Here is a 26706-nt window from a genome sequence, read left to right as displayed (position 1 = left end):
TCCAGAGGCGGAAACCAAGGCTCCAAGGGACTGAGGGATTTTTCCCAGGGACACACAGCTGACATGGCAGAGCCAGGGAACAGCCTAGACTGTGTGGCATCAGTGCTTTCGCCCCCGAACCACCTGTCATTGTAGCTCCTTGTGCAGATGTCTGCTTTTCCCAGGCTCTATGTCCCTTGCAGCAGAAGACTTAACGGTGGCGCCTGGACGTCCACATCCAGCCCAGAGTCTTGGAGACTGCAGAGTCGACTCCCACCCCTGCCTGAGGCCACCACGGCACCACTTAAACATAAACATCAGCTTTATTAGTCAATCCATGAGCCAGAACACACCCTATCACCTACAATCTTACTCTCCTGAGCTGGTCACAGCAGCACATTCTGGAAACTTCCCAGTTATCATAGCCCTGTGCTGAGCCCCAAGAAAACATCAGAAGTCGAGGTTTGGGCTTCCAGGAGCAATCAGAATTGTCTCACGCTGGCCACTGAGCCGGCTCCTTCTTCTCCTTCCTGGCCTGCCATCTGTTGGCTTCTCGGGACAGGGACAGCTTCCCTGAATCTCCTAAGAGAGCATTTTGCGAGCTCCTGGCTGGAAGAGAGCTGGGGTAAATATCCTCGGAACCTGCGTTCCTAAGCCTTCCCCAGCTGGCCACTACCAGCCGAGCAGACGGTGGCCTTCCGGCCTTTCTGCACGGCTGACCTGCCGCTCCCGGAGACCCTGGGGCCTGATGGGACAGGTGGCGGTGGCACAGCCGCGGGAGGGCTGGAAGGCTCAGATCTCTCACCTGCATGACTTGGGGGAAGAAACAGAGTTCTAACGAGTTCAGCTGCAAATCTGCAAACCCTCAGCTCCAGAGCCCCTGTGACAGGTGCTTCTCTGGCCCTGGTTATAAGTGCCCTGGGCTCAGAAAAGACTCCTAGAGAATGAAGAAAATAAGTCCTTTATGAAAGCCTTCCATGTGCCAGAACAAGTTGATGGGCCATTCCCATTTTGCAAATGCGGAAATCAAGGCTCAGAGAAGGTGAGGAACTTGCCCCAGGTCACATCGTGGTGGCAGAACCAGAGCTCTTCCCCAGGCCTCACTGCCCCGTGCCCTGGCAGGTGACCGACCCTTTGGCTAGGTATTCCAAGCAGCTGTGGGTGGCAGGTGCACTTCGGTCAGGTCTTCCAAGCAGGTGGCTGAGGCTTATGCGTCACTTAGCCTTTGCTTGTGTTTCTCACTGCCCCAGAATGGAGTTTTGCAGTTTCTGCTTCATCCCGTTCCCCTTATCCTCTTCCAGGAAGCCCCTTCTGGTTCCTCCATGCTTGAAACAGGCGTCCCCTAAACTCCCAAAAAAACCTTACATGACTCTGTCTGGGACTGGTCACTTGATCCCTGGTAGTCTACTGTAGTCCTGAGAGTGACCACCCGTATACTCCCAGGGAGTTTCACTGGACACCCTGGGATTTGAGTCTGGGGCAGGCAGGGTCTCAGCTGGGCTGCCTCCACCCAGGGCCACGAGGATGGCCTCGTACATGCTTGCAGAGTAAAGGCAAACACTGCAGGCGACCCCAATGTTCCTGTCCAAGTGTGGCTGCGGTTTCCCCTAAGGGCAGCAGTACCTCCCTCAGCCCTCAGCTGCTGGAGCAAGAGCCCTGCCAAAGTGGCCCGAATGAGAGAGGGAATGAGGGACAGAGCCAGCCACACACCAGCATGGAAGGAAAGGGCGACAGCAGGGGATCTGAAATGTTCAGCTCCAGTGCAGAACCTGCACCAAAGCTTTCTCTCTCCTGCCCCAATAACAATCCTGGATCCCTGCTCCTTGTACGACTCCCTGCTGATGCTGGATCATTGCCTTTCACTGCCACCGTGAAATCACGGTGCAAGACACACTCCCATGGGGTGCCAACAGTCTTGGGACACTGGAGTACCAGAAGATGTCCCCAAAAGTCTTGGGGCTAATGGCTATCACGGCAGAAATCAGTGAGTTCCAGGGCTTCTCTGAACCTAGCATGGGAAGGCCCCAAGCACCAGGACCAAGGGGTAGGGAGCCATCTTCTCACTATCCTGTGCATGCCACAGCCTTGGACCTGAAAGAGCCTCCAGCCCACTGTCCCTTCCAGAGGTCCCCCAGAGTGGCCCTGACAGCAGAGTGGGGCCCGGGTCTGTTTGAAGAGGGAGAAGACAGGGAGGTGCTGGGAGATGGAGGGCAGGGTTGAGTGGAGGAGAAAGTGGAGAGGGTGAAGAGAGGGGGAGGGCCGGTAGCCACAAATTCTTGGAGGTCTAGACCTTGACCTTTCGGGCTCACCTTTTAGCCCCAGAAAAAAGTCCTCCCTGAAATTCGAAATCTGAGGCTTTCCAGTATTCTGTAAGAATCAGATTTGTTCAATCGAAATCTTAACTGTTTGGAGTGGGTGCTCAGCCTGATGGTTGAGATGCCCACATCCCACATTGGAGTTCATGGCTTTGATTCCTGGGTCTGGCTTCCTGTTAATGCAGAGCCTGGGAGGCAGCGGATGATGGCTCAAGTAATCGGATCCCTGCTTCCCACATGGGAAACCTGGATTGCGTTCATGGCTCCTAGCTTCACCCAGCTTTTGTGGCATATGGGTAGTGAACCAGCAGACATTCTCTCTCTCTCTCTCTCTCTCTCTCTCTCTCCTCCCTCCCTTTCTCCCCCCTCCCTCCCTGTCCCCCTCCCTTCCTTCCTCCCCCTCCCTCCCTTCCTCCCCTCCCTCTCCTCCTCCGTCCCTCCCTCTCAAATGAAATGCGTAAGATTTCACAAACATCTTAAGTGATTTGCATGGAATCCAGCAGAAAAGATCTGGCTGGAGCAGGTGGGAAATCTCTCACTGCAAACATCCTCTGCCTCCCTCCAGACTACCAGATGTGTCTGGCTGGTGGTGGAGTGAGTCCTTGTTCGAGAATCAAAATCCGGGTTCCAGGCCCTTCTTCAGTAGCCCACAGGGGTAGTGGTGAGGAAACAGGGCTGCAACCCTAGATTCTTGGGTTTGAAGTACACCGAAGCTCGCCCTGTGACCTCGGGCAGATCCCCCTATTTCCATGACCCTCAGTTTATCTGTAAGATATGGGTAATGGTGGTTACCACACAGTGCAGGTGCAAGGTCTACAAAGACCTGGCATCAAGTGGGTCTCCATGAGCGACTCAGCTATGTTTGCTCCTGGAAGCCTGGCTCCTTGAGGCTGTGGCCTTTCCCACTGTTTCTCAGCTTCCCCTTCCAAGCCCTGTGGTCAGCACAGAATCTACCTGCAGGGTGGTGATCACGTAGAAACAGCTTTCCTGCTCTCGGGAAACAGTCGGGCGTGGGGACACATTGACCACATTGACGGGCACAGTGAGCAGAGCTGCATCCGGAGTTTATGCACTGGGCTAGCCCAGGAGGGCTCAGAGAGGCCTGGGTGGCAGTAGGGGGGAGGGGGAGTGCAATCCCAGAATGCTAGATCGGGGAGGACGTGAGCAGCTGGCAGCCACACGGGGGCGCCATGGAGCACCCTGGGAGAAGGAGCGTTAAGACTTCCGTGTAATCCTGAGTGGAAGGTTGAGTGTTGTCCTGCGGAGGACGGAGCGAAAGGAAAGGCACCCCCTTGCAAAGGAAGGCTGTGAGGCAAGCGGAGATGGAAGAAGAAAAACCCAGGGCCTCACGTGCCGTGGATGAGCGGAGCGAGTGCAGAGTGTGTGGAGGTGCTGAGGTCTGGACCCCGAGTTGTAGCAGCAGGAGTGACAGTGAGTGTTGGGCAAGACGCCACCAGCCCCCGCGCTGGCGACACACTAAAGTCATAGCATAGGCTCGCTCCCCCAGCCTCTCTGCCTCTCCAAAAGATAACTGATCTCCTAAAAAAGAAAAATGGTGGGTGTTTAGCCTAGTGGCTAAGATGCCCATGTCGCACCTATGAGAACCTGGGTTCAATCCCCGACTCCAGCTTCCTGCTAGTGCCGGCCCTGGTGATGGCCCTGGTGATGGCTCAAGTACGTGGGTGCCTTGGATTGAATTCCCTGTTGTTGCAGACATTTGGGGAGTGAGCCAGTGGATAAAAGTGCACGTTCTCCTCCTTCTTTCCGTCTCTCTGCCTCTCTCATTTAAATCACCCAATTCTCACAAACAGAACATGGGAAGGGGAGATGGCACCAGCTGCCAGGCTTCAGGAAAACCTCCTTGGCATCAGAAGAAACAGGCAGTCGAGGGAAACCCTGGGCGGAGGCCAGCGGCAGGTGTGTCTTGTCCACACCGAGAGCAGGCCCTTAGCAGAGGAAGTGCTTACCCTGTGCTCAACTGCAGATGTCCCAGGCTCAAGGGGGAGCCCAGACGCAAGCTCAGGGGGGTAGACCAGGCCTGTTCACGAGTCTCACGCGGCAACACCGTGCCTGCCTGGTAGCAGGTGCCAGTCGGCATGTGTGGAGTGACAGTGTTCCCAGGGAGCTGCTGTCCACTCCAGATCATATCCAGGAGGTGACAGAATCACCTGAGGCACGTTCGCACAAGGTTCACTTCTGGGGTGGGGGGGTACACAAGGAAATGCGGGAATTAAAGCAGACTGCAAAGCAATGGGTGAGGAGCAGTTTCATGGCAATGACCCACATCCTTGGCTGGTGCGCGGTGCCGTCAGAGGCCCTTGAACCCCAAGCAGAGGCCTCTGGGTCAGTTCCCCAGCTAAAAAGAGAGCAGCTCCCTCCCTCCACCTCCTCTTCCTCCACAGCCCCTCAACACTACCCACGCTGGATGGTAACACTCAGTGTATGACCCACTTGCAAAAGCGTCTCACTGGCTTAAAAGAGAAACGTAATTGAGTGGCTTACACCTAATGCACAAAACTTAAAATGATATTGCCAAGGAAATTATCTAGAAGGTACTAACTGCCCCCCGCCCTAAGTAATTTGCAGGTCTTGTTCTTCAGGCAGCTTTGTGAGACTGTGTTGTGCACCCAGCTGCCCCCAGAAACGTTCTATCCATACAGAAACCAAGAGGGTCCAGACAGACAGAGCTGAAGCCCTTGGGGTAGCTGCAGGGATCATGCGGGAAACGCTTGCCACTCCCTCCCAGACCCTAGTGTTATTGGGGGAATCTCATGTCTGCCCCCAGCGTCTGGCTCTGAGGCACCCCCAGTGGCATAGTGAGCACCGGTAGGCCACCTCCATACCCACCTGCACTGGGCCCTCCTCCCAGCACCCTCCTTCCCCCAGAGGCTAGTTACCATGGCAACAGATGTCCTTGCTCTCCCACCACCCCCCCCACCCCCCCGCAGAGCTCACCTTGCCCCAGCTCCCCAGGTCACCTCATCCAACTCCTTCCGCGGAGTGGGGGCAATGGGGCTCCTAGGGACGGACATCTCCAGGGGCTCAGGCACCCCCTTGTCTGGGGCCCTCTCATTATAGCCCCTGCAACTCCCAGCTGACAACCTGATAATTCTGATAGCACCGTCTTCCTCTTCGCTGCCTGACATCATCCTTCCTGCAAGAAAGACTTTGAGATAAAAGAATGAGCTGTGAAATCCTCATTAGAGCAGGGAGTAAGGTCCCCTGTGACCACTGTCTCTCCCGCGCTCCCCACCCCTCGGCCTGCCTCCCTTCTCCCTCATCGGCCCCTTCTTCTACTCCTACTCCTCCTCCAGTCTCTCCCCCTTCTCCTCTCTCAACTCTTCCCTCCTTTTCGCTCCTGTTTTGGTGCCAGGAACACACTAATTACAACAGAGAACTTGAAGAGACAGAGAGAGGGGGAGAAAAAAAGCCCACTACACATAGCTGATTAAAATGTCCTATGAAATCTAATTTGTAAAGCTCAAATCAGAATAAAAAGAGTGTTACTCCCTCTATTCAAGGCCAATTTGATTGTTAATGAGACTCCTGTGAGACCCAGCCAAGATCTCACCAGGTGGACGACCCAGCCCAGCTCCCCAGCCACACCCCATCCCCATTGGCCAAGGACCCTGCTCCTGCAGGGGCCCACTCACGCGCTCAGCTGCCGCCTCCAGCTGACACCAGCTCTCCCCTTCTTGGCTGGGGCCATCCTGCTGCTGAGAGCTCTGCCTTTGTGTGCTGCAGGCCCATGCCTTTGTGACCCCACAGGGGGCAGCAGCCATGTCCAGGACCCCTGGCCCGCCCTGGAGGGTGAGGCAAGGCTATGGTAGCAGCTTAGCCACCAGGTACAGTTTTGCCCCTGTTGTGTCTGCCATCTGCAGAGCAAGGAGTGGAAAAATGTAGACCCCAGCTCCACCCCTCATCAGCTGTGTGACCCTGGGCAGACTCCTGTGCCTCTCTGATCCTGGTCTCTTTGCGGTAGAACAGGGCTATCCCTACCCAAATGGACAAAGGGGAATGTTCAGCCAGGATGGCACCGTGAGCCAGGTGTTCGGTGACTGTCAGGGTCCCATGATCCACCCTCCGTGGCCTCCCAGGGAGCGCGGTCACCCCTTCTTCAGTAGCTGCATCCAAGGCCAAGCCAAAGAGCTGGCAACAGGGTCCTGGAGCCAGAAGAGCGTGAAGCCCGCGCTGTGGCCCTGCGGCTGGACCATGCAGTGGCCCCCTGAGGCTCCATTGCCCAGGCCCCGCCACGGGGTTCACGTTCCCAGAGAGTGCGGTTGCTGTGACAGGTGGAGGACGGCCCCCGCAGTGCATGCTGGGGGGAGGGGGGCTGACACGCGCGGCCCCCGTAAATGATCCCCGCCTCCTTTCCTCATCTGGAAAATGGGGCTGAAAATAGTGCCTGCTATTTTTAGGTTGTTAAGAGGATGAAAGTATTAATGAGCTAATATTTTAAAACCTTAGAGCAGAGGCTGGCATCTTGTACACACCATGTGTTTGTTTAATAAAATATGAACCAATTAGCTTCGCAGGTTCCATGCTGTCTTGTTTGGAGGTGTGAATGGGGAGGCGTGGGGGCCACCGATGATTTTCCTCCAAGCTATGGTGAGGTGGAAGAAGGGTCTGCTCCAGAAAACAAAGGAAGAGCCACATGGCCACGGGCTTCCTCGGCCACGCCCTCTGCCACCCTGCACCACCATGCTCTCCTTTGCATTCCGCCCCAGGCCAGTTCTAGGAGACACTGAAACCATTATGCGATGTCTCGGGTTCTCAGGTTTAAACAGAACCACACCAGTCCCCAGCCTGCTGCCCGGCTGAGGCATGGCAGGGAGAAAGCCCTGGCTGTGGGATCTCCCACCCCCGCCATGGGAGAAAGCGTGGTCCCCTGGGGAGGTCTGGTTGGTCTCCAGCCAGCCTCCACTCTGCTCCCACAAGTGCCACCTGCACAGAACTGACCGACGTGCTGTCTCCCTCCTAGGTCAAGTCTACTCCTTCAGCCAGCAGCCACAGGACCAGGTGGTGGTGTCGGGACAGCCGGTGACGCTGCTGTGTGCCATCCCCGAGTACGATGGCTTTGTTCTGTGGATCAAGGATGGCCTGGCCCTGGGTGTGGGCCGAGACCTCTCAAGTGAGTACCCCCAGACCTCCCCAGCAGGCCTGGCACCGGCCACTGCTCTCCTACTCATGCAATCCCTAGGGCACGCCCATGTACACAGGGCTTTGGGGATCACTGCCAAGCCCTGGGCAGGGTCAGCCTGGCAGGGGTGGGGGACACGTAGGGCCCTGCCAAGGCAACCGCAGGCAGGACTCAAAAGTCAGTAAGCCCATAGCAGGCTAATTTTTAAGTTGATAATTGTGTATGGCCTGCAAATGATGCTATAAATAATCCAAATGGCCTTTGGCAGAAAAAAAGCTGGAGGCCAGACTCCCCAGCACCACGAGGGAATGGTGGGAGCCACAGCTCGCAGAACCCAAGCCGATGCCGCCCTGGAGGCTCCACTCCAAAGCTGGCCACCATTCACCCGAAGTCTGATTTCCAGAAACCAAATGTGCCTGCTTCTTGGCCCCGTTTATCAAGGCAGGGCCTTTAAGGAAAGAGAAGTCGCCATCTGCTTCTTCCAGGCTTCCCGCTCATTAAAGGGAGCCCAGCGAACTGAAAACCCGCAAAGAAAGCTGGTCGGCCTGGGGGTCGGCCTGCACTGGAAGAAAAGAGAAGGCAGAAGTGTCGGCGCCGAATGGCAAAGCTTGCTCAGCACTCCCCAGGCTGGCGTTCAACACCGAGCGGTGCTGCGGGCGCTCCCTGGCTGTTGTCGGCCCACGTGTGACCCACGGTGGGCATGCCAGGAGCTTCGTTAACTATTAGGAGTGCTGATCCCATCCAGACACCTTTCCCACACACCCTCTCCTCCAGGAGGAAAGACACACAGGAGCCATCCAGCCGTCGCTCCTCTGCCCCCTAGCGGGCAGGCACAGGGCAGCAGGCTGTGAGGCTTGGCATAAACAATGAGATTCAGGAGAGAGCTGGGTGTCATTCCCCTGTGAGCTGAAAGTGACTGAGGGTGGAGGAGGAGAGGAGAATGTGTATGCCGCTGGGAGGCAGCTTTGCACAGCTGCAGGAAAATAAAAAATCGAAGTGCACCCGGGGACGTGATGGCTAGGAAATTAATATTTTAAAATGTGAGTTATGTCTTGCCAAAAATGTATATTGAAACGTTATAGCATTGGTCAATAGCAGTTGCAGGGTTTGAATGCTGCAGCCCAGTGAGCATGGATAAAATACACAATGCCTGCACAGTGCACCACACTGCCGTGAGGTTTAATATGACAGGAATCTGGCGATTTCAGAGACTCTGAACTCCCTGGAGAAACTGGGGGAACAGCACGACCTCCCCCGGCTAGAACAGCTGTGCATCAGGTGGCTCTGAGCTTGGCCTGGCGAGGTTCCTGGTGAAGGAGGCTGCCTGGGCTCCTGTTCCATAGTTTTCAGCCTCTGGTCGGGGGCCATGTGGGTCTTGTTGGGTCATTGGTCATGAGGAAGCCTCAGGTCACGAGGATGGTTCTGCAATGGTCATTGCAGCAGAGACAGCTGACTCTCTGGCGTCCAGTTTCAGGAGTGGCTGGCTGGGGCCCAGGACCCAAGTCTGTTTAACGCTGAAGAGTGATGGGCTCTGATTATCTGCTTTGTCTCCAACTTGACTTCATTTGTAGAAAGAAGATTGGCCCTCTCCACCCACACAACAAACTCCAACTCCTGAGAAAGTACTTGTGCCAAAAATAGCATCATGATAATAATGATAGATACCCACGAGATCCATTAATACTGCTTGCCTGCCCAGTAAGGAAGTGAGCATAACAGCTCAATTTGATTCCCAGAGCAGGAAACACTTTTCCTACAGGGAAACTGAGGCCAGCATCCCAGGACCCTCCATTCGAATCGTGCGGCCCCGTTCCATCTGCCAGGAATGGCACCTCTCTGAAGACCTAATATCCTTCTGGGGCCAGTGTTGTGTCACAGCGGGTTGAGCCACTGCCTGCAACGTTGGCATCCCGTAAGGGCACTGGTCCTAGTCCTGGCTGCTCCACTTCCAATCCAGCTCCCTGCTAATGTTCCTGGGAAAGCAGCAGAAGATGGTCCAAGTGCTTGGGCCTCTGTACCCACATGGAAGACCTGGATGGAGTTCCAGGCTCCTGGCTTAGACCTGACCCATTTGGGGAGTGAACCAGCAAATAGACGATATCTATCTATCTATCTATCTATCGATCAATCAATCAATCTTTCTATCTCTATCTCTGTCTTTCCCTCTCTGTAACTCTGCCTTTCAAATAAGCAAATCAATCTTTTAAAAAATTAAAAACAAAAGAAATCTTTCTGGTCACCAAGGCTGGAAAATCCAATCAAAGAAAATGATTTATAAATGCACTCCCTCATATTGATAGAACATTCTTCTTTGAAGTAACAAAAGTACTTCTCAGACATTATCTCATAAATCTACAGTGAATGAGAGAGAAAAAAAAAGAGCATTTTCCCTTTTATTTGATAGGCAAGCAAAGTCACAAGTAAAGAAGAATGGGACTCAACTGTGGCAACCAGTCCCAATGCACTAACCCCAAAGGGCCCAGGCACCCTGTCTGCTCACCGTAAAGACAGACTTTGGGGGCTCTGCAGCTGGTTGAGACCTCACTTAGGACACCTGCGTGGGTATTGGAGTGCCTGGGATTCAGTCCTGCTCTCTTCCAGTTCCTGCTTCCTGCTTAACGTACACCCCGGGAGGCAGCTGATGTCCCTCCACTCACAGGAAAGATCCAGACCGGGCTATGAATTCCTGGCTTTGGCCTGGCCCAATTCCACCTGTTGCAGGCATCTGGGGAGTGAACCAACAGATGTAAGATATCTATCTATCACCCTACATACACACAAACATACACACACACACACACACATCTTTCAAATGAATAAAAATTTAAAAATAAAGAAGTGAATTGTTTAAAAAGATAGAGACCTTTCTGGCTTTGTTGCCTGATTACTTATTTGCGTCATCATTTATAGGCTACTCAACGTGTGTCAGGTCTTTACGTAGATGATGCTGTGTAATCTTCACTGTAACATGTAAGGTACTAATATTATCCTGTGTTACTGATAAGAAAACTGAAGCCTGAACAGGTTAAAAACTCACCCAGGACAGCAGAAGTAGGAAGTGATAGAACGGGCCTTTGAACCCAGGCGATTTGACGGTAGAACCGAGATTTCAAATAAATTTGTCTCCCTGAGGAACAGTCATGAAGGAGTAATGATACCTTGGAAGGAGCTAGAACTTCCTCTGAATCTCCGTTTCCGAGTCTGTGTTTTTGCGGAGATGCTGCCAGTCCTTGGGATGGCATCACAGCTCGCCGCCTAATTAGGCAAATACAAACAAACCCATCACTGATGTTTTCAGCAGCTCATGAGAGCGAAATCCTGCTGCTGATCGCTTGCGAGACAACAAAAACACTAGCTCCAGCCAAGATGCCTGCAGGGAACCAGGGACTAATCACCAGACAGCGGGATCCAGAGGCTGGGTTGCCAGGGCCGCGGGCTGCTCTGGGAGCAGCAGCTGCAGGGAGGGCGCTGGACTTGACCCACTTCCAGGCCCTCATCCTGGCCCTGCACGGAGCAGGTGTAGCTTACCTGGGCTCCAGGAGAGGCAGTGCTCTCTGGGGTGCACCCGACAGCCTTGTGAGCGTTTTTGGTCAGGTCAGCGCAGCTGTAGGAGCAGAACCATTAACGCCATAGAGACATGAGCCTGAAGGGCTCAGCTGCCCAGGGAGCACCCACAAACCCCAGCCGCCTGCCTTGACCAGGGCCAGGTATTAGTGGCCCGTGGTGCCACCCACCCTGTAGAAGTCCTGCCCTACCTCCAAAGACCTTGGCCTTAGAACTCACTAGTCCATTCTTTCATCCAGTGTAACGATCAACTCAGCAGCACCCCTGAGAGGCGATCGTCCAAACTCTGCTTGAATCCAGCTGGTGGCGGGCACCTCACTACCTTCTCTGAACAGTTACAATAGTCTAGAATGTTCTAAAGCCCTGCCCCTGCGTGTGGGTGCTGGTGCAGCTTCAGGAACTACAGGAAGACGTTTCACTCATCCAAAGAGACTTTGGCATATTTGAAATCTTTGACTCTTCCTCTCATCTTCTCTTTAAAAGACGAAGGCTGGGCATTAAGCCTAGTGGTTAGGATGCTAGTTGAGACACCCACATCCCATATCAGAGTATTTGGGTTCAATACCCAGCTCCATCTCCTGAGAGGCATCAGGTGATGGACCAAGGACTTGAGATCCCTGCCACAAATGCAGGAGACCCGGGTTGTCCTGGTTCCTGGCTCCACCCCTCGCCCAGCTCCAGCTTTTGGGGAGGTCAAGCAGCGGATGGGAGCTAGCTATCTCCCGTAAATAATTTTTTTCTAAAATACAAAGAGGCCAAATGTGGCCATTCTTCTCCTCTTCCTATGACCCATTTCTGCCAACTCCCACTGCCCCAGGAGGCACTTCAGACTGAGGAGCCTCTTGCAAATGCCGGAGGGCAGAGGGCGGTGGGAGCAGAGGAGCCAAGGGGAACGGGACAGGGAGGAGCACCAGGGTCGGGTACAGCTGGAAGGTGAACCCTGCCAGGCGCAGGGCCCCAGACGCAGGCAGCCGGGGTCCGCCCACCAGCCCCAGCGTAAGTGGGCATTTATATTCAGCCTTGCACAGCAGCAGGAACACTGATCAATGATTTATCATCCTCAAACTTTTATTTATCTATTATTCATCGCCAGTGGTCTGAGGGCCCAAAAATTCCTAAGTGTCCCGAGTGCCCCCTAAGTGCTTAATCAGGCTCTGGGGGTGCAGGGCGGGCGATGGGAATGATGAGAACAGGGTGACCGAGGTCCTGGGCACGGTCTGCAGGCCGCGTTCTCTGCCTTCCGTCCATCCTGAAACGGAAACCTCTCCGGGAGTCTCTCAATCCTCTTCTGCAAATTCTTCTTTCTTCTTCCTTCCCCTCTTACTGTCTCCCCTCTCTGAATCTCAACCTGAGCCCCTCTCTCTCTCTCTCTCTCTCTCTCTCATAAATAAAATTAATATACTTTTAGATAAACAAAAAAAGTAAAATTTTTTAGGGAAGCAGCACGCATGCGCACACACAACACGCTGCCCAGCACCCTGGGAAAACTCTTGCTTCTGTGCTGGTTACTAAGCGATTAGGGCCCCGAGTGGTCACCTGCCTGGCCAGCCTCGGAGGCCGGCCGCTGCTCAGGTCTCCTGCGCTGGGCCTGTTTGTCAGACACCTCTGCTCCCCACCTGGCCCAGCTCCCCTGATCTCTGTAGGGAAGTTTTCAAGTTTCTGCTTTTCTTACACAGGGGAGTATTGGAGTCCATGAAATAAGCTAGCAATAGACCATTTCAAAGGTAAAAGAATGTAGAAATTAACACACAGTAGCGCGGGAGCCACCCACTAAATATGAGACACAAAGAAAAGCCAGAGAGGCGAAGCATCAACAGCATTCGGTCCCCAGGAAGAATTGGGGGCATCGGGCTGCTGCGGGGGAGAGGGGTGGGGACACAAGTTCCCAACGACAAACGGAAGCAAAGTCATCTTTTTTTTTTTTTTTTTTTTTTTGACAGGCAGAGTGGACAGTGAGAGAGAGAGACAAAGAAAGGTCTTCCTTTTTGCCGTTGGTTCACCCTCCAATGGCCGTTGCGGCCTGCACACCGCGCTGATCTGATGACAGGAGCCAGGTGCTTCTCCTGGTCTCCCATGGGGTGCAGGGCCCAAGCACTTGGGCCATCCTCCACTGCACTCCCTGGCCACAGCAGAGAGCTGGCCTGGAAGAGGGGCAACCGGGACAGAATCCAGCGCCCCGACCGGGACTAGAACTCGGTGTGCCGGCGCCGCAAGGCGGAGGATTAGCCTAGTGAGCCGCGGCACCGGCCGCAAAGTCATCTTACTATGCACATCAAGTGTTCCGGGTTACGGTCATCAAGGGCCCCCTTGGTCACCTCTGCGGGGACCAGGTATCAAGATCTTCCCTAGGCCCGGGACGAGGAGGTAGATAGGAAGGCCCTGCCTGCATCCCCTGTTTGCTGGACGCAGATGCCTCTCTGTAAAAGGACAGCTCTCCTGGGCAGTTCGGCTCTGCGGAGCACCCCGAGTGGACATAGCCTGGGCCAGTGTCTCTGCAACTGTGCTTCCATCTCCCTGCTCTGCCTGTCTCTCCCCAGGTTACCCGCAGTACCTGGTGGTGGGCAACCACCTGTCGGGGGAGCACCACCTGAAGATCCTGCGGGCGGAGCTGCAGGACGATGCCGTGTACGAGTGCCAGGCCATCCAGGCTGCCATCCGGTCCCGCCCCGCACGCCTCACCGTGCTAGGTAAGAGCCGCCCACACTCGGCACATCCAGGCTCAGCCCCCGGAAGGGCTCCCCCTGCCAGGCTAGGGGGAGCACAAAGGGGCAGCGTCCCCTGGGGCTCCAGACACGCTCCTCCTCTGGCCTCCAGGGTGCACACGTCCCTCTTCCCACCAGAGGGACGGCTCCTGCCCTTGGAAGTGGGAAGGCCAATGTCATGTGACCTACAACTCCGTCAAACCCCTGCTGTGTGACTGCACCTTGGGGAGAGAATGAGGACTCCTAGGAGCTTGCTTACTGCATTGACAGTGTGCTCTGTGCCCATGTTGGAGGCAGGACCCATGCCAGACCCTGGTGGAGGGGGACAAGGAAGAATGGGGCAGGGTCCCCGAGTCTTGTTTCTGAACTGATCCCCCCAGGTGCCAACAAAGCCCTCTCTGTCCACCTCCCCTGCAGAACGAGCCTCAAGCCTGCTTCCCCTAGTGACTCACAGGGACACCTGTGACCCCTGCTCCTTCCCCCACCCTCCCCAGCTCCCCAGGAACCCTGGGAAAATTCACTTTAAGCCCTTCTTGCAGATCAGCCCTTTCTGCACCTTGGCCCTGCAGGAGGCTAGTGTCCACCATCCCTTGCCGAGGTCCCCGCTCCTCCACTGAGGCAGACGTGCCTGGTGTTAGGGTCTGGGCTCACTCACCACCCTCCTAAACTGCCTGGTTGTGATTTAGAGTCCAGTGCTGCCCGTCTACCTCCCCTAGCCAGACGTTACTGAGGAGCAGGGCCCTGGGAACCAGGCCTTGCCCATCAGTGATCATAGCTCCCATTTGCAAAGCAGCTGCCAGCCGCTCTCAGAGTGCCTTCCCGCGTGCATGGTCTCGGCTGTTCCTGACGCTCCTGTGTGGGCCGGGGAGGGCTCCCCAGACCAGAAATGGGGGCTCTGAGAAGCAAAGGGCTCCTCGCACCACCTCACCATCTCCATCTGCTGGAATCTCTCCCAGGCATGCTTTGGGGATTGTGCAGGGGCAGCCAGAGAGGGAAGACCCAGGCAGATGCGAGGAAGCTTGCACAACAGGTCGGCAGCTGGCCCCGGCCTCGTGCCTGGTAGATCCGGCGCGTGCTGCTCAGAGATGAAATATTTAAGAGGGTGTCAGGTTATCTTCAGATCTACACAGCCAAAGATACCAGGGCGAGGGGAAGGCAAGCACTGTAGCCGTGGGGCCCCGGAGGACCACTTAGCAAGCTCAGAGCCCAGTTTCTTGAGACCAGACCCTCCCCCCGACCCGTGCATCCCCTCCAGCCTGCAGCATTCAGCCGGGGAAGAAGGATAAATAAGCTGGAATGCCCAGGCCTTCCCTTGGAGTCAGCAGGGACATTCCAGGGAGCAGCGGCCCTCCAGCCTCCCCTGAGACAGGACTGAAATGGAAACTAGTCTTCAGTTTAGCGTGGGGCTCTAGGGAGGCGGCGGGGTGGGGGGAGCACTGAGGGCATGATACTGTTTCTGATTTTGAGGACTGCAAAATGCCAGGTCAGATCTGCTAAGGGAGGTCGTGGGATCCCTGTCCCCTGAGACGGCTCAGGCCACCAGCCTCAGGAAACTGCGCCCACTGCTTCCGACCCTGCTCCGGGGTCAGAACCCGAACGCCATCCACAGCCTCAGCTTCACACGATGCCTGAAGTATGAGGGTGTCCCCCACAGTTCCTGAAAAAATGCAGTTGACAGAGAAGTGAATTTTGGTCCAACAAAAAAATGTTGATCCACGCACCGTTTTCTTACAAGATGCATTTCCATAAACTTTACTGAAGATCCCCACCTATACACGATATTAAAGCTTTTAGCACCAAAATAGATTTCCCTTGTAATTCCATTTTCCACCACTGTCTTTGAAGGCCCCTTGGAGACAGACTCGTACCCTCATATCCCACCCACCAGCCACACCCGGCCACGTTCCCCTCCTTCCCTTCTGCTGCTCTGATAGACAGCACAGTCCAGGGTTTGGGATATCCAAATTCGCCTATATGTCGTACAGGTCAGCAAATCCAGACTCAGAGAGACAAAGACATTCCCAGGAGGCCACACAGCTTCGTTAGCATTCAACATCAAGTCCAGATTTGCCAACCAAACCCATGCTCTTTGCCCAGCGTCCAGTCCCCAGGGCCAGCAGCATCGTATCAGTCTGGATGCTGAGGAACCAGGCTTCTCAGAGCAGGGCCTCGGGATCCAATCTGAACAGACCTGACGTTGTCTTCGGTCGCTGAATCTAAGAGGCATTGGCTGTCCTGTGGCCTGGCCTGGCACTGCCCTCTGGGCACAGAGCCGGGTTTTGGGGAGGGATGTTTATTCAGGTCTGGAGAGCAGCTGAAGGAAGGGAGGCAGAGCCTCCAGGGGTTCCCCACAGCGTGTCCTCCGTGGAAGTCCAGACAGCATCTTGTCCATTGGCATTCTATGCAAGCGCAGCCTCAGGAGGGAAGAGCTGCCCCAGGCTCTGCCTCTGGTTCTCCCTGGCTCCTTGGGGGGCCCTGGCACCCCACCCTGGCTGGCTGAGCTGGACTGGGTGCAGAGTGCCACCCTGGGGGCAGTGGATGAACAGAGAGGCTGTGCGGGCCGAGGGGAGAGAGGCATTCTCCACCCTGCCCGCCGCTTCCTTCCCAACCAAGACCCCATCTGCTCTACAGTGACATCGCAGCCCAGGAAAATGTTCCAGCCAGATCCCCAAGAGAGCTGCCTTGCCCATGTCCCAGGAACGAGAGAGCTTCCTAATTTAGTCTGTATTTGCCTGAGATAGATTTTTTAATTAAATAAAGTAAGAGCCTGATTAGAACCTGCGGAAGATGGAGAGCAGAATCAGATGGTATTCAGGCAGAACCGCAGAGCAAACACTTTGACTGGAACAGAGGGAGGCCCGTGGGGGTCTCCCATCAAAGCACCAAGTGAGGAGGGCAAATACTAGAGATTATATAGCCAGCAGATGTGTGTTGTTAAAATATGCATCTGCCTACAGCGACAGGACAGCGTGCTCAGAGAAGCCAGAGGGCTGGCTCACAGAGCCTCCTGGGAGGGCGTGGGGACCCGCCCGGCAGCCAGGCCTACAGTCACAGACACATTAATTAGCATTGCGTTTCCAGCTCTCAGATGTAATCAGACAAGGAGCAACCTGGAGCTGAGCATGGACTACCCTGGGAGGCAGAAGGGAGGGAGCCAGCCAGTGAGGAGGGGAGGATGGGGGGTGGGTGGAGCTGGCAAAGCCGAAAGAGGCCAGCCTGGGGAGCCCCCAGTCCAGGGTCACAGTCAGCCGTGTTCCCTGGGGGACCAAGCTGGCTGCCAAGGGCCAGGTGGCAACGGGCATCTCTGTCCACCATAGATCAGCTCAGGAATCATGGTGTTGCAGAGAGAAGCTGCACACTTAAGTAGTCTTGGTCCCATCCCCAAGCAGCTGTGTGATCTTGGGTGCTGATACTCAACCTCTCTGGTTCTCAGTGAGCTTCCTGGGAGAACGAGAGGTGATAATGGAGAAGATGATCTCTCAGAATTGTCCAACTTCCACAGTAAGGAGGGCAACGTGCTGCACCAAGCATTTTAGGAAAATGGGCCTCTCCCCCTGGAACCTGGACTCGTGTGGTGACCAAGGTGCAGAGGGTAATGGTTTAGGAAGTTTAGACGGCATCCCACTTTGAGGCTAGGAGATGACACCACTCAGAGTCCCACCCAGCCCTTGGGTTCTGCACTAAACTCGATACCTCAACCCCAGGTGCTCCCTCTGTGTTCAGCCTCCTCCGTGCAGAGTGGAGGTGTCCTAGGCAGAGCTCTGGGCTAGGGAGCAGAGCGCCCTCTTGTGGCTGATCCACTGTGTGAACTTGGGCAAGGATCTTAGGGCTGGAACTGGGTCTCTGGTTCAACCATGTAACCAGTACTTAGTACAGGGCACATACAGTATGCAGTGATGTTTGGAGTTTTTTAATTGAATGAATAAATGGATTTTCTGGTTCCTCAAGTATAAATGGTGACTATAAAAATATTGATCTCATAGAACTGTGAACATCACACACGCACGCACACTGCTCCGGGGCGGCCAGAACTCTAAGGGTGGCTCTGCTCTTGCTCTGTCCAGCTGCCTGAAGGCATGAGAAGCCAGCAAGGGAAGGGCTTGGGGCAGGCAAGAAAACGGGTAACCCGAAGGTTGGATGGAGAACTACGTAGGAGCCCCCTTATTAATGTACTGATCTAGGCCCTGGGAGTTCATCAACGAACAACAGAGAAAGCCAGCCCTGCCCTGGAGGAACTTGGGTTCTAGCAGGGAGTGAGACGCTCGATAAACCATCGACAGGTAGAGTGCGTCCTTACGTAGTAATACAAGCTGTGGGAAAGCAGCATGGGGCGGCTGGCAGTGGGGGAAGAGGGATCAATTGGCATATGAAGAATGAAAAGGGGCATTTTTCCCAATCTTTCTCCCCATTCCCTTCCTCCTGGCCCATTCTAATATTAACTGTGCTGCCTTGTGGCTACTACTAGAAATAAAATTTCCTAAATCAGCATGGATTATTTTAGATGGAAGCTAAGTCAATTCAAATGAAGACAGTGTCTTTTAAAAGGCTGTCAAGCCCCTGATCCTGAGCAGGGTCAACAGATAGGGTCCAATCTGGCATGCTACCTTAATGTGCTCACTTCTCAAAAAACACAAGCTCCCGTGGCCACCTCCCTCCCGGGAGAGCTGTGGGGTTTCTGATGTCCATGGCATTGCTGGCAGCCCCCAGCCCCCAGTACTCAAGCCTTCTGGGTAGAGGGGCCTGGAGGTGAGCAGTGAGGAACTCAGGGTCTCACAGCAGGCGAAGGCAGAGATGAAAAAGAGCCGCAGGGTGCCAGCTTCTAAGCTGTTTGTGCAAAATCTGGTTGTTGGGCAGTCACTCATGGTCGCCCTGACAACCAAAGGCAGGTACGCAAGGCCTAGTGAGCAGAGCCCAAGCTCCTCCCTGGCACACCAGGCCTTCCTGGACCCACCGTCAGCCCCCTCCGGCCCCAGCCCGCCACTCACCTGCTCCAGAGATAGCAACCACCTCGTAGCTGGCCTCCTTCTTGCCCGTGCCCTCTTTCTTCCCTTGGCTCATGTGAGCTTGCCCATCCAGGTTTCCTTAGACAGCTCCTCCTCCAGGAAGCCTTCCCTGAAGTCCATGTGGCCTGGTGGTTCCCCCATCCCTGGCTCCTTTTGTTTTCAGTGAACACTTGATCTCAGCACTCAACACGTTGTGGAACAGACCTGTTTTCAGGTCTCTCTGGGGCATCTTGCATGTTTTGTACAGCCTAGGAGCACATAGCAGGTGCTTAAAAATGTCCATCATGGTAACCAAAGCAACAAAGCTTGGAAGAAAATTAGGGAGAGTTTCCACTGGCAGATGTAAGCCCCAAACACCTGTGAGGGTTGTGTTGCATTGGCCGGGTTGGGTTTAGAGAGACAATGTGACTTCAGACTCTGGAAACCAGACGGCCTGAATCTTGCGCTTGAAACCTGGCTATGTCACTTCACACTGGTGTGACCTTGGGCAAGTTTTGTAACCACTCTGCGCCTACTTCCACGTGTAAAACGAAGGCAATAGGCCAGCGCCGTGGCTCAATAGGCTAATCCTCCACCTGCAGTGCCAGCATCCCGGGTTCTAGTCCCAGTCAGGGCGCCGGATTCTGTCCCGGTTGCCCCTCTTCCAGGCCAGCTCTCTGCTGTGGCCTGGGAGTGCAGTGGAGGATGGCCTGAGTGCTTGGGCCCTGCACCCGCATGGGAGACCAGGAGAAGCACCTGGCTCCTGGCTTCAGATCGGCGCGGTGCACCAGCCGCAGCGGCCATTGGAGGGTGAACCAATGGCAAAAAGGAAGACCTTTCTGCCTGTCAAAAAAAAAAAAAATGAAGAAAATAATCCTCTCTGCCTTCACGGGGCTATAGAAAGGATGTAATGAAATAACACATGAGTGTGCCTCCAAAGTTTCACAAAAAATGATTTAAAAGGTAAGCAGGCAGGCACGGTGGTTAAGACACCAGTCAGGACACCTGCAGCCCACAGTGCAGCTCTCGGGTCTAAACGCTGGCTCTACTCTCGGTTACAGCTCCCTGCCAAGGCACACCCTGGGCAGCAGCAGTGATGGCTCAAGAGCTTCAGTCTCTGCCACCAGCATGAGAGATCTGGACTGAGTGTCCAGCTCCTGGCTTTAGTCTGGGCCTGGTCCAGTTATGGGCATTTGAGGAATGAACCAGCAGGTGGATCTCTCTCTCTCTCTCTCTCTCTCTCTCTCTCTCTCTCTCTCTTTCTGTCACCCTGCCTTTCAACTAATAATCTTTTTGAGGGGCAAACACTGTGGCACTGATGAAGCCACCACTTGGGATGTTGTATCAGGTATCTGCAGGTGCCTCCACTTTCAATTCATCCTCCTGTTAATGCACCTAGGAGGCAGCAGATGATGACACAAGGACTTGGGTCCCTGCCCCCTATGTGAGAGATCCAGATGGAGTTCCTGGCTCCTAGCTTTCAGTCTGACCCAGCCATGGCTGTTACAGACATTTGGTGAATAACCAGGGGTGGAAGATCCCTCTGTGTGTGTGTGTGTGTATGCGTGTTTCTCTTTGTCAGTCTCTCCCCGTCTCTTTGTCACTCTGACTTTCAAATAAATAAATAAATGAAAACTAAAAATGCTTTAAGATAGATTTATTTAGGTGCAAAAACATTTTTAAATCCTTGCCCACTGATGCCTTCAAAAAGTTCATGAAAAAAATGTGTATTATGGAAAGTTATGCATGGATTTTGAAATTAATTGCACCAAAATAAATGTCCCTTTTCCATGAACTTTAGAGTCCCTTGTAGGTAAGCACGTACAAAACGGTGCCTGCTGTGCAGCCAGGCACGTGAGCAGCAGCTGTCATTATTCCTGCTATTACGGAGCGATGTTAAGAGTCGCCAGCCAGCAGCTCCCTCCTTCCCAGGGGTTCAGCCTGGGTCCTGGGGAAGCTTTTCCACGCAGCGAGTGAGACCGAAAGCCAGGATCCTGCAGACCCCTCCCGGCCGTATGCCCAGGAAGACAAGCAGAATTGATTTCCTTATCTCCGTGTGAAGCGTGCTTTGCCTGGGCCCGGCCTGGTCTTAGGTGCCGTATCTCATTTGCGCTGTGTGCCTGTTTCCTGCCACATTCATTACCCTGCAATCACCCCCAAATAGGGGCAGCAAACCAGCCAGAGATGGGAAAGAAGAGCACACAAGCGTCCTTATCTCCTGAAGCCCTGAAGCCTCCTCTGAGCCCCCACACCCCACCCTGCCAGCCTCTCCTTCCCACTCCCTCCAGCTGCTCTGCCTGGTGGCCCAGCCCACTCCTGGTGTCCCCTTCTCCCCACCCCCTTTAGCCACTGTGCACAGCCTGCCCTCCCAATGTAGCTCTGTGCTTTCCTGCAAGGCAGGTGATAAGGTAACCATGACTGTGGCCCATTGAGGTGCCCTGAGCTGGTTAATAGCCTTTCTCTTCTCAGTTATGGCCTAGCTCCCTGGGGTGAGGGGAGCCTGCTTTCCGAGGTCCATACTGTGAGTTCCATGCCTTATGCCCTAATAAGAAGCCCACAACACTTGTTGATCGGGGCTGGGGGAGATCGGGGGGTCTCAGCGGAGGTCCCTGCAGCCTTCAGGTCAAGGTGAGCTGATCTCTGCACTATCCTGCTGATCTGTACGTTGCCACCAGAGGAAATGTCGCCCTGCCTTTCTCTCCCCACCCCATCTCAGCCTCCCTGGGATGTCGGGAGCCCCACCCATACCCCCCAGTCCCAGCCTATCCACCATGGCAGGAAAGGAGGCGGGGAGAGGGTACTTACAAGTGTTTAAGGACTGCCAGGGCTCCAGAGGGGTGGGGACCCACTGGGGTGGAGGCAAACTCAGCCCCTCTGTTCTCTCTCCTACCTGGATGTGGTCTAGGTCCTGGCCAAGGAGGAGGAGACCTGAGGCAAGGGGTGCATACCCCCACCCCACTCCACTCAGCATCACCACAGGTGACTGGGAGAGACTGGCCCAATGAGCTCTCCAGCCAAGTGACCTTTCTCAAGTGGCCTGTAAGCCCAACATTGGCTGTCCAAGTGCTCACCGTCCAAGTAAGCTGGAGGCAGCACCCGGGTGACCACACCAGGCCCAGCCCCTCCCTCACATCGTCTTTGGCTTTCAATACCCAACAAGGGAAGACAGGGTCTTAGGAGCCCACATAAGGTGTCCAGCCTCCTGCTGCTCCCCGGACCCCAGGCTCCTAGTTCTGCCGAGCCCCAAGTGTCTCTACCCGCAACACCAATTGACTTGGGCTCTCCAGGGCAGTCCTGGGCAATGTTGAAGTTCCCAGATCCAAGCAGGACAAAGGGACCCACCAGGAAGCTGGGAAGCCACATTCTCACCCCTGTCCTGCCAGCTCCAGCAGCAAGACGTGGGCTGTGGTGGGTGACTTCTCAGGCCCCGCGTTCTCCCTGGCAGCACAGGAGCTGGAAAGATGAAGTGGAAATCCACTCCGCAGTTTGGCTGTGATTCTCCGTCATTCGCTCATAGTTTGGGGGTCAGCCATGAGGGCCATTGTTCCCCCAGTCCCTCTTCCCCTGCTCCTGAAAGCAAGGATAATACATCCTGCAGATGCTTTAACCAAGCATGACCCTGGGCGATGCTGAGCAGGCTCAAATCCTCAGTGAAGAGGAGCGTGAGCTCTGACCATGGAGATTTGCAAAAATCAGGACCTTGATCCTCTGGCATCTGCTGTTTGGCACAGAACGGGCTCTGGAGCTGCCCATGAAATCCAGGCTGCTTTCCAACAGCCTTCAGAGGGCAGCCTCCCCGAGGAAGCCCTCAGCCCCTGCACCCCTCAGAGAGCTGGCCTTTCTGGTCTGGGTGCACCTGCCTACATCCCTCTGTGGCTCCAAATGCACAGGCAAAAGCCAGCCTCTGCCTGGTACCCTCCTGGGGTTCTCGGTCAGGAAGCCCTGCTGGCCACTGGCTGCTTGCAAGGCTCTCTGTGTGTGCATCAGTCACATTTACATACACAGACACCTTCGATTTGAAGACAAATACACTGGTGTGCACACACCTACATGTACACACACACACACACACACCACATGATTCAGAGTAAAGCCAAGTTATCCCTCAGGATGGCAACATGCAAGACTCAGTCCCTGTTGGGATGGGAAGTAGAAAAATTCCTGGTGACTTGGTTACAGGATTGAATGCCACCCTTGTCAGCCCCAGAAAGGAACAGAGAACCTGGAACATGGTGTCACCAGCGTGAGGCTCTCCTCACTAATGGATCCCCGAGTGAAAGATGGAACAGAGTCCTGGCACATGGAGGGAGTCCAGGCCAGTCCATGCCCCTGTGCAAATCACCAGTTTCCCCACTCTAGCTTCCAGGTCTCCTGAGGGTCAGCCCTGGGTTTCAGTCCAGAGTCAGTCTGGGTGAGCCTGGAGAGGCTGGAGCTGGACAGGGAGCCCTCTCAGGGCTAAAAATAGCTCACTCCTTTTCCGCTCTGACCTCAGCCTGGGCCCGAGACGAGGGTTTCATGGCAAATTACGGATTTAAAACTGGCAATGAATCTCCATTACAGCATGAAATGAGAAAGGAAAATGCCACTAAATGGAAGCCTCCCCCTGCAGCCAACTGGCCAGGGAGGGGAGTAGTTTTAGCAGAGAGTTTAGAGACAAAGTCCACAGCCCAAGGGCCCAAGGCAGTGAGGAAGAGAGAAACACTGGGAGAAGGGACAGGGGTAGGGGCCTAAGGAGTGAACCCCTCTGCTCCAGACCAGGGCAGGACATCACAGAGACAGATGATATGAGGAACCACTGGCAGAGAGCCAGGACCAAGCTTTCAGCTGGGTGCTACTCCCTTGAGCGCAGAAACATCATAGCTTTGTGGTTTGGATGCTGTGATGGGACCTGTGTCAGGGGTCCAGCCACAAAGATGTGTTTGCAGACCCCTTCTCATTGGCTTGGGGATCACTCTATGTAGCTCTCACAACAGCCCTCCTTCTCATTCCACACCAGGGAGACATGTCTGCAGGCTGTAGGCATGGAAGACAGAACACCAGCTCTGTTCTGCTCCAATACACACATACACACACACACACACACACACACACACAGTGGAGCAGGGTGGGAGGGGGGAGACCCAACTCAGCAGATCTCCAGGGGGCCCAATCTCAGCCATTTACCACTTGCTCTTCCTAAGTGTACTGTCCCAGAGGAGTCAGGATAACCATCACGATTTAACTCCAGCCTGGGAGTAGATGATGAGCAGAGAGAATCAAGCAGCCAGTACCCTCTGCCACCACCAGACCCAATCCTTGGCCCAGGCCAGCTGCATTCTGTCAGCACCATGGACAGAGCAATGCACCTGCTGGCTCATGGGGACACAGCCTCTGGAGCAAAACCTAAAGATAGATTGTGTACACAATTAAAAGAAAAGGCAGGTTCTGCTTGCTAAAGGGAAGACTTAAGGAAATTGGGTCTCTCTCAAATATTTGAAGAAGGGAAATAGATTTGTTCTGTGGAGCTCCAGAGTACAGAACTAGGGACAGCGAGGAAGGTTTTCATCTCAACCATTTAAAAAAAAAAAAAACTAACAGAGCATGGTCAAGTAGTGAGTTCTCTGTCTCTGAGAGTATTCAAGTGCAGGCTGAGTTTTCCCCCATGCCTATTTCTTTTTTAAAATATTTATTTATTTATTTGAAAATCAGAGTTACACAGAGAGAGAAAGAGCGGCAGAGAGAGAGTCTTCCATCTCCAGTGGTTCGCTCCCCAATTGGCTGCAATGACCAGAGCTGCGCTGATCCAAAGCCAGGAGCCAGGAGCTTCTTCCAGGTCTCCCACTAGAGTGCAGGGGCCCAAGGACTTGGGCTGTCCTCTATTGCCTTCCCAGGCCATAGCAGAGAGCTAGATCGGAAGTGGAGCTGCTGGGTCTTGAACTGGTGCCCATATGGAATGTCAGTGCTTCAGGCCAGGGCTTTAACCTGCTGTGGCACAGCACTGGCCCCATCCCCCATGCCTATTTCTAAAGGGAGAACAATTCTTGCTCAGAAGTGAGATGGTGGTAGCAACTATCCCAATTCTGACATGAAGCCAGGATTGGTGGGCTGGCCTGAGAGAGGGGGAAGATGCAGAGAGGAACAAGTCAGACATTTTAACCCATTCCTTTTCCTTGGTAGACACCCCCATAACAGCCTATCATGGACCCTGTCGTGAGAACTCCAGCTAGCCCCAGGGAGAATCTTAGCCTATATCCAAAGTTGTCAGTTGAGACACGTGATGGTGACTTCATTGTCGTGGAAGTGTCACAAAAGAGAGGAGTGACTGATAATCAGAAGTTGTTGAACATGACTCAAAGTTTGGTTGTTCTGCACACACCCTGGGAAAGCCTGGCTGCATCGTGGAAGTGCTGCACATGTGAGCATGAGTGTGATGACTGGGGATATGGGGATAAAGGTCTGGTGTGTCCTTTCTAACTGCAAGTGCATGGTATGCACACCAAGTACAGTAACATCTCAGAGTTCAGAGAGAGCATGGAAAGCCCAAAGGCACGGGGAGAATTCCACTTGAAGCCACCCTTGGAGGCAGCAGAGATGTGTAGTATGAAGAAGGGATGAGAGTGTTCCAAGCCTGCTGGTATACAAGGTGCAAGGACAAGGTGAGAATCAGTTTAGTGGGAACTGGATTTGCAAGACATCAGAGCAAGTGCGAGGGACTTCATCAGAGCTGGGATGGCTATGCATAGGAGACTGGCTTTCACTCACAGGAAGCTTTGAGCAGTTGAACAAGGTGCTCATAAGAACAAGGATGGGATGCATCCTCCCTCGGGGGATCCAGATGATCCCAAGTCCCAGGCGGCTGTCCCCTGACTGGGTGCCGCTGGACAGGGGTGACGAGAGCTAAAGCTAGGCACACTTCCTGTCCAAAGCAAGGGCAACACATCTGTCAGTGCTGCATGGAGAGAAGGAGATGGGGAATGGCTATGCCTGTGGACCTGCACTCTTAGTACAGGGCACTGCACTGGGAGTCCACACACATGCTTCCTTTACCCTCTTACCCACTCTACTGAGAAGCCCAGGGTCCCTTTTATGGATTGGAAGTTCAGACACAAAAAAAGACTTATTAATTTGCCCAAGTTCACACAAGCACCAGGACCTGCTAAGTCACGCCCCAACCCTTTTCCCAACTCCGCTGAGATTTATGCTGCCCTTAAGATCCCCTTAAGATCACAGACTCTGGTACAGGTCTCCCTGCAGCCCCTGGGGACCCTGGGAATGCTGCCCAAGTCCTCTTACCGCCCCAGGGCTCACCATCAGGGAGATGGCCTGGACTGTGAACCAAAGGCTTCTGAAAACTTCCTGGTGCACCTTGAGAGCCAATGCCCCCAAACCTGCAGCACCCACTTTCCATCCCAGTAAGTCTCCTGCTCGGGCCTGTCCACTCTTCCCCTGCCCATCACATGGCCTCTACATTGTTCTGTATATGAGGAGGTGGGGTTTTCTAAATGGAAAGTTCATGAGCACCCAGAACCCTGCACAGCTGCCTCCATCTCACAAAAATAAATAGCTGAGCCCCACAACCCAAGCAGGCTGACTTCCAAAAAAGTGTCACATTTTCACAAGTCGATCAAGGTGTTTGTAAATGTTTATATAAAGAAAGAGCTTCCCATATGTAAATATGTCAGGAACCGTGTGAACAGCTGAGAAATCACCTGGTAGCTTTGGTAGTAGAAGCAAGGAAGGGAGGAGAAGGTGGTCGCCATACAGCCATCCTCTTGCTCAACCCCCAAACACGTGGCTCCCCCACCATCTGTTCACTTTCCCCTGTTACACATGGAGATGGACACACACACACAGTCACTAGAATGCCGGAGAGAACCTGTTTTACAGATGCATCAACTGAGGTCAACAAAGAAAAGACATAGTCAGCCCTTCATATCCGCAAGTTCTGCATCCATGGGAACATCTGGGGGATATGGATCTGCCCTGAGCATGTGTGCATGTTTTTCTTAACATTTTTCCCTAAACAACACAATATAACAACTATT

At 54.1% G+C, this 26706-nt stretch overlaps 1 protein-coding gene across 4 annotated transcripts in view; it reads left to right on the top strand.

Moving 5' to 3' along the window:
• Positions 1 to 26706, top strand: part of KIRREL3 (kirre like nephrin family adhesion molecule 3) — a 576600-nt gene that overhangs the window by 476048 nt on the left and 73846 nt on the right. For all 4 annotated transcript variants that reach the window (XM_051818702.3, XM_051818703.3, XM_051818695.3 and 1 more), the window contains 2 exons: positions 7276 to 7425; positions 13536 to 13685. In XM_051818702.3, the coding sequence (XP_051674662.1) occupies positions 7276 to 7425; positions 13536 to 13685 (300 nt within the window). The remainder of the gene's footprint in view (positions 1 to 7275; positions 7426 to 13535; positions 13686 to 26706) is intronic.

The sequence above is a fragment of the Oryctolagus cuniculus genome, chromosome 1, assembly GCF_051225735.1.
Source record: "Oryctolagus cuniculus isolate XC-2025 breed Fujian yellow rabbit chromosome 1, ASM5122573v1, whole genome shotgun sequence".
In the NCBI taxonomy this organism is placed as follows: Eukaryota; Metazoa; Chordata; class Mammalia; order Lagomorpha; family Leporidae; genus Oryctolagus; species Oryctolagus cuniculus.
Note: the sequence above shows the minus strand (reverse complement) of the source record. Positions and strands in the feature narration are given on the sequence as shown.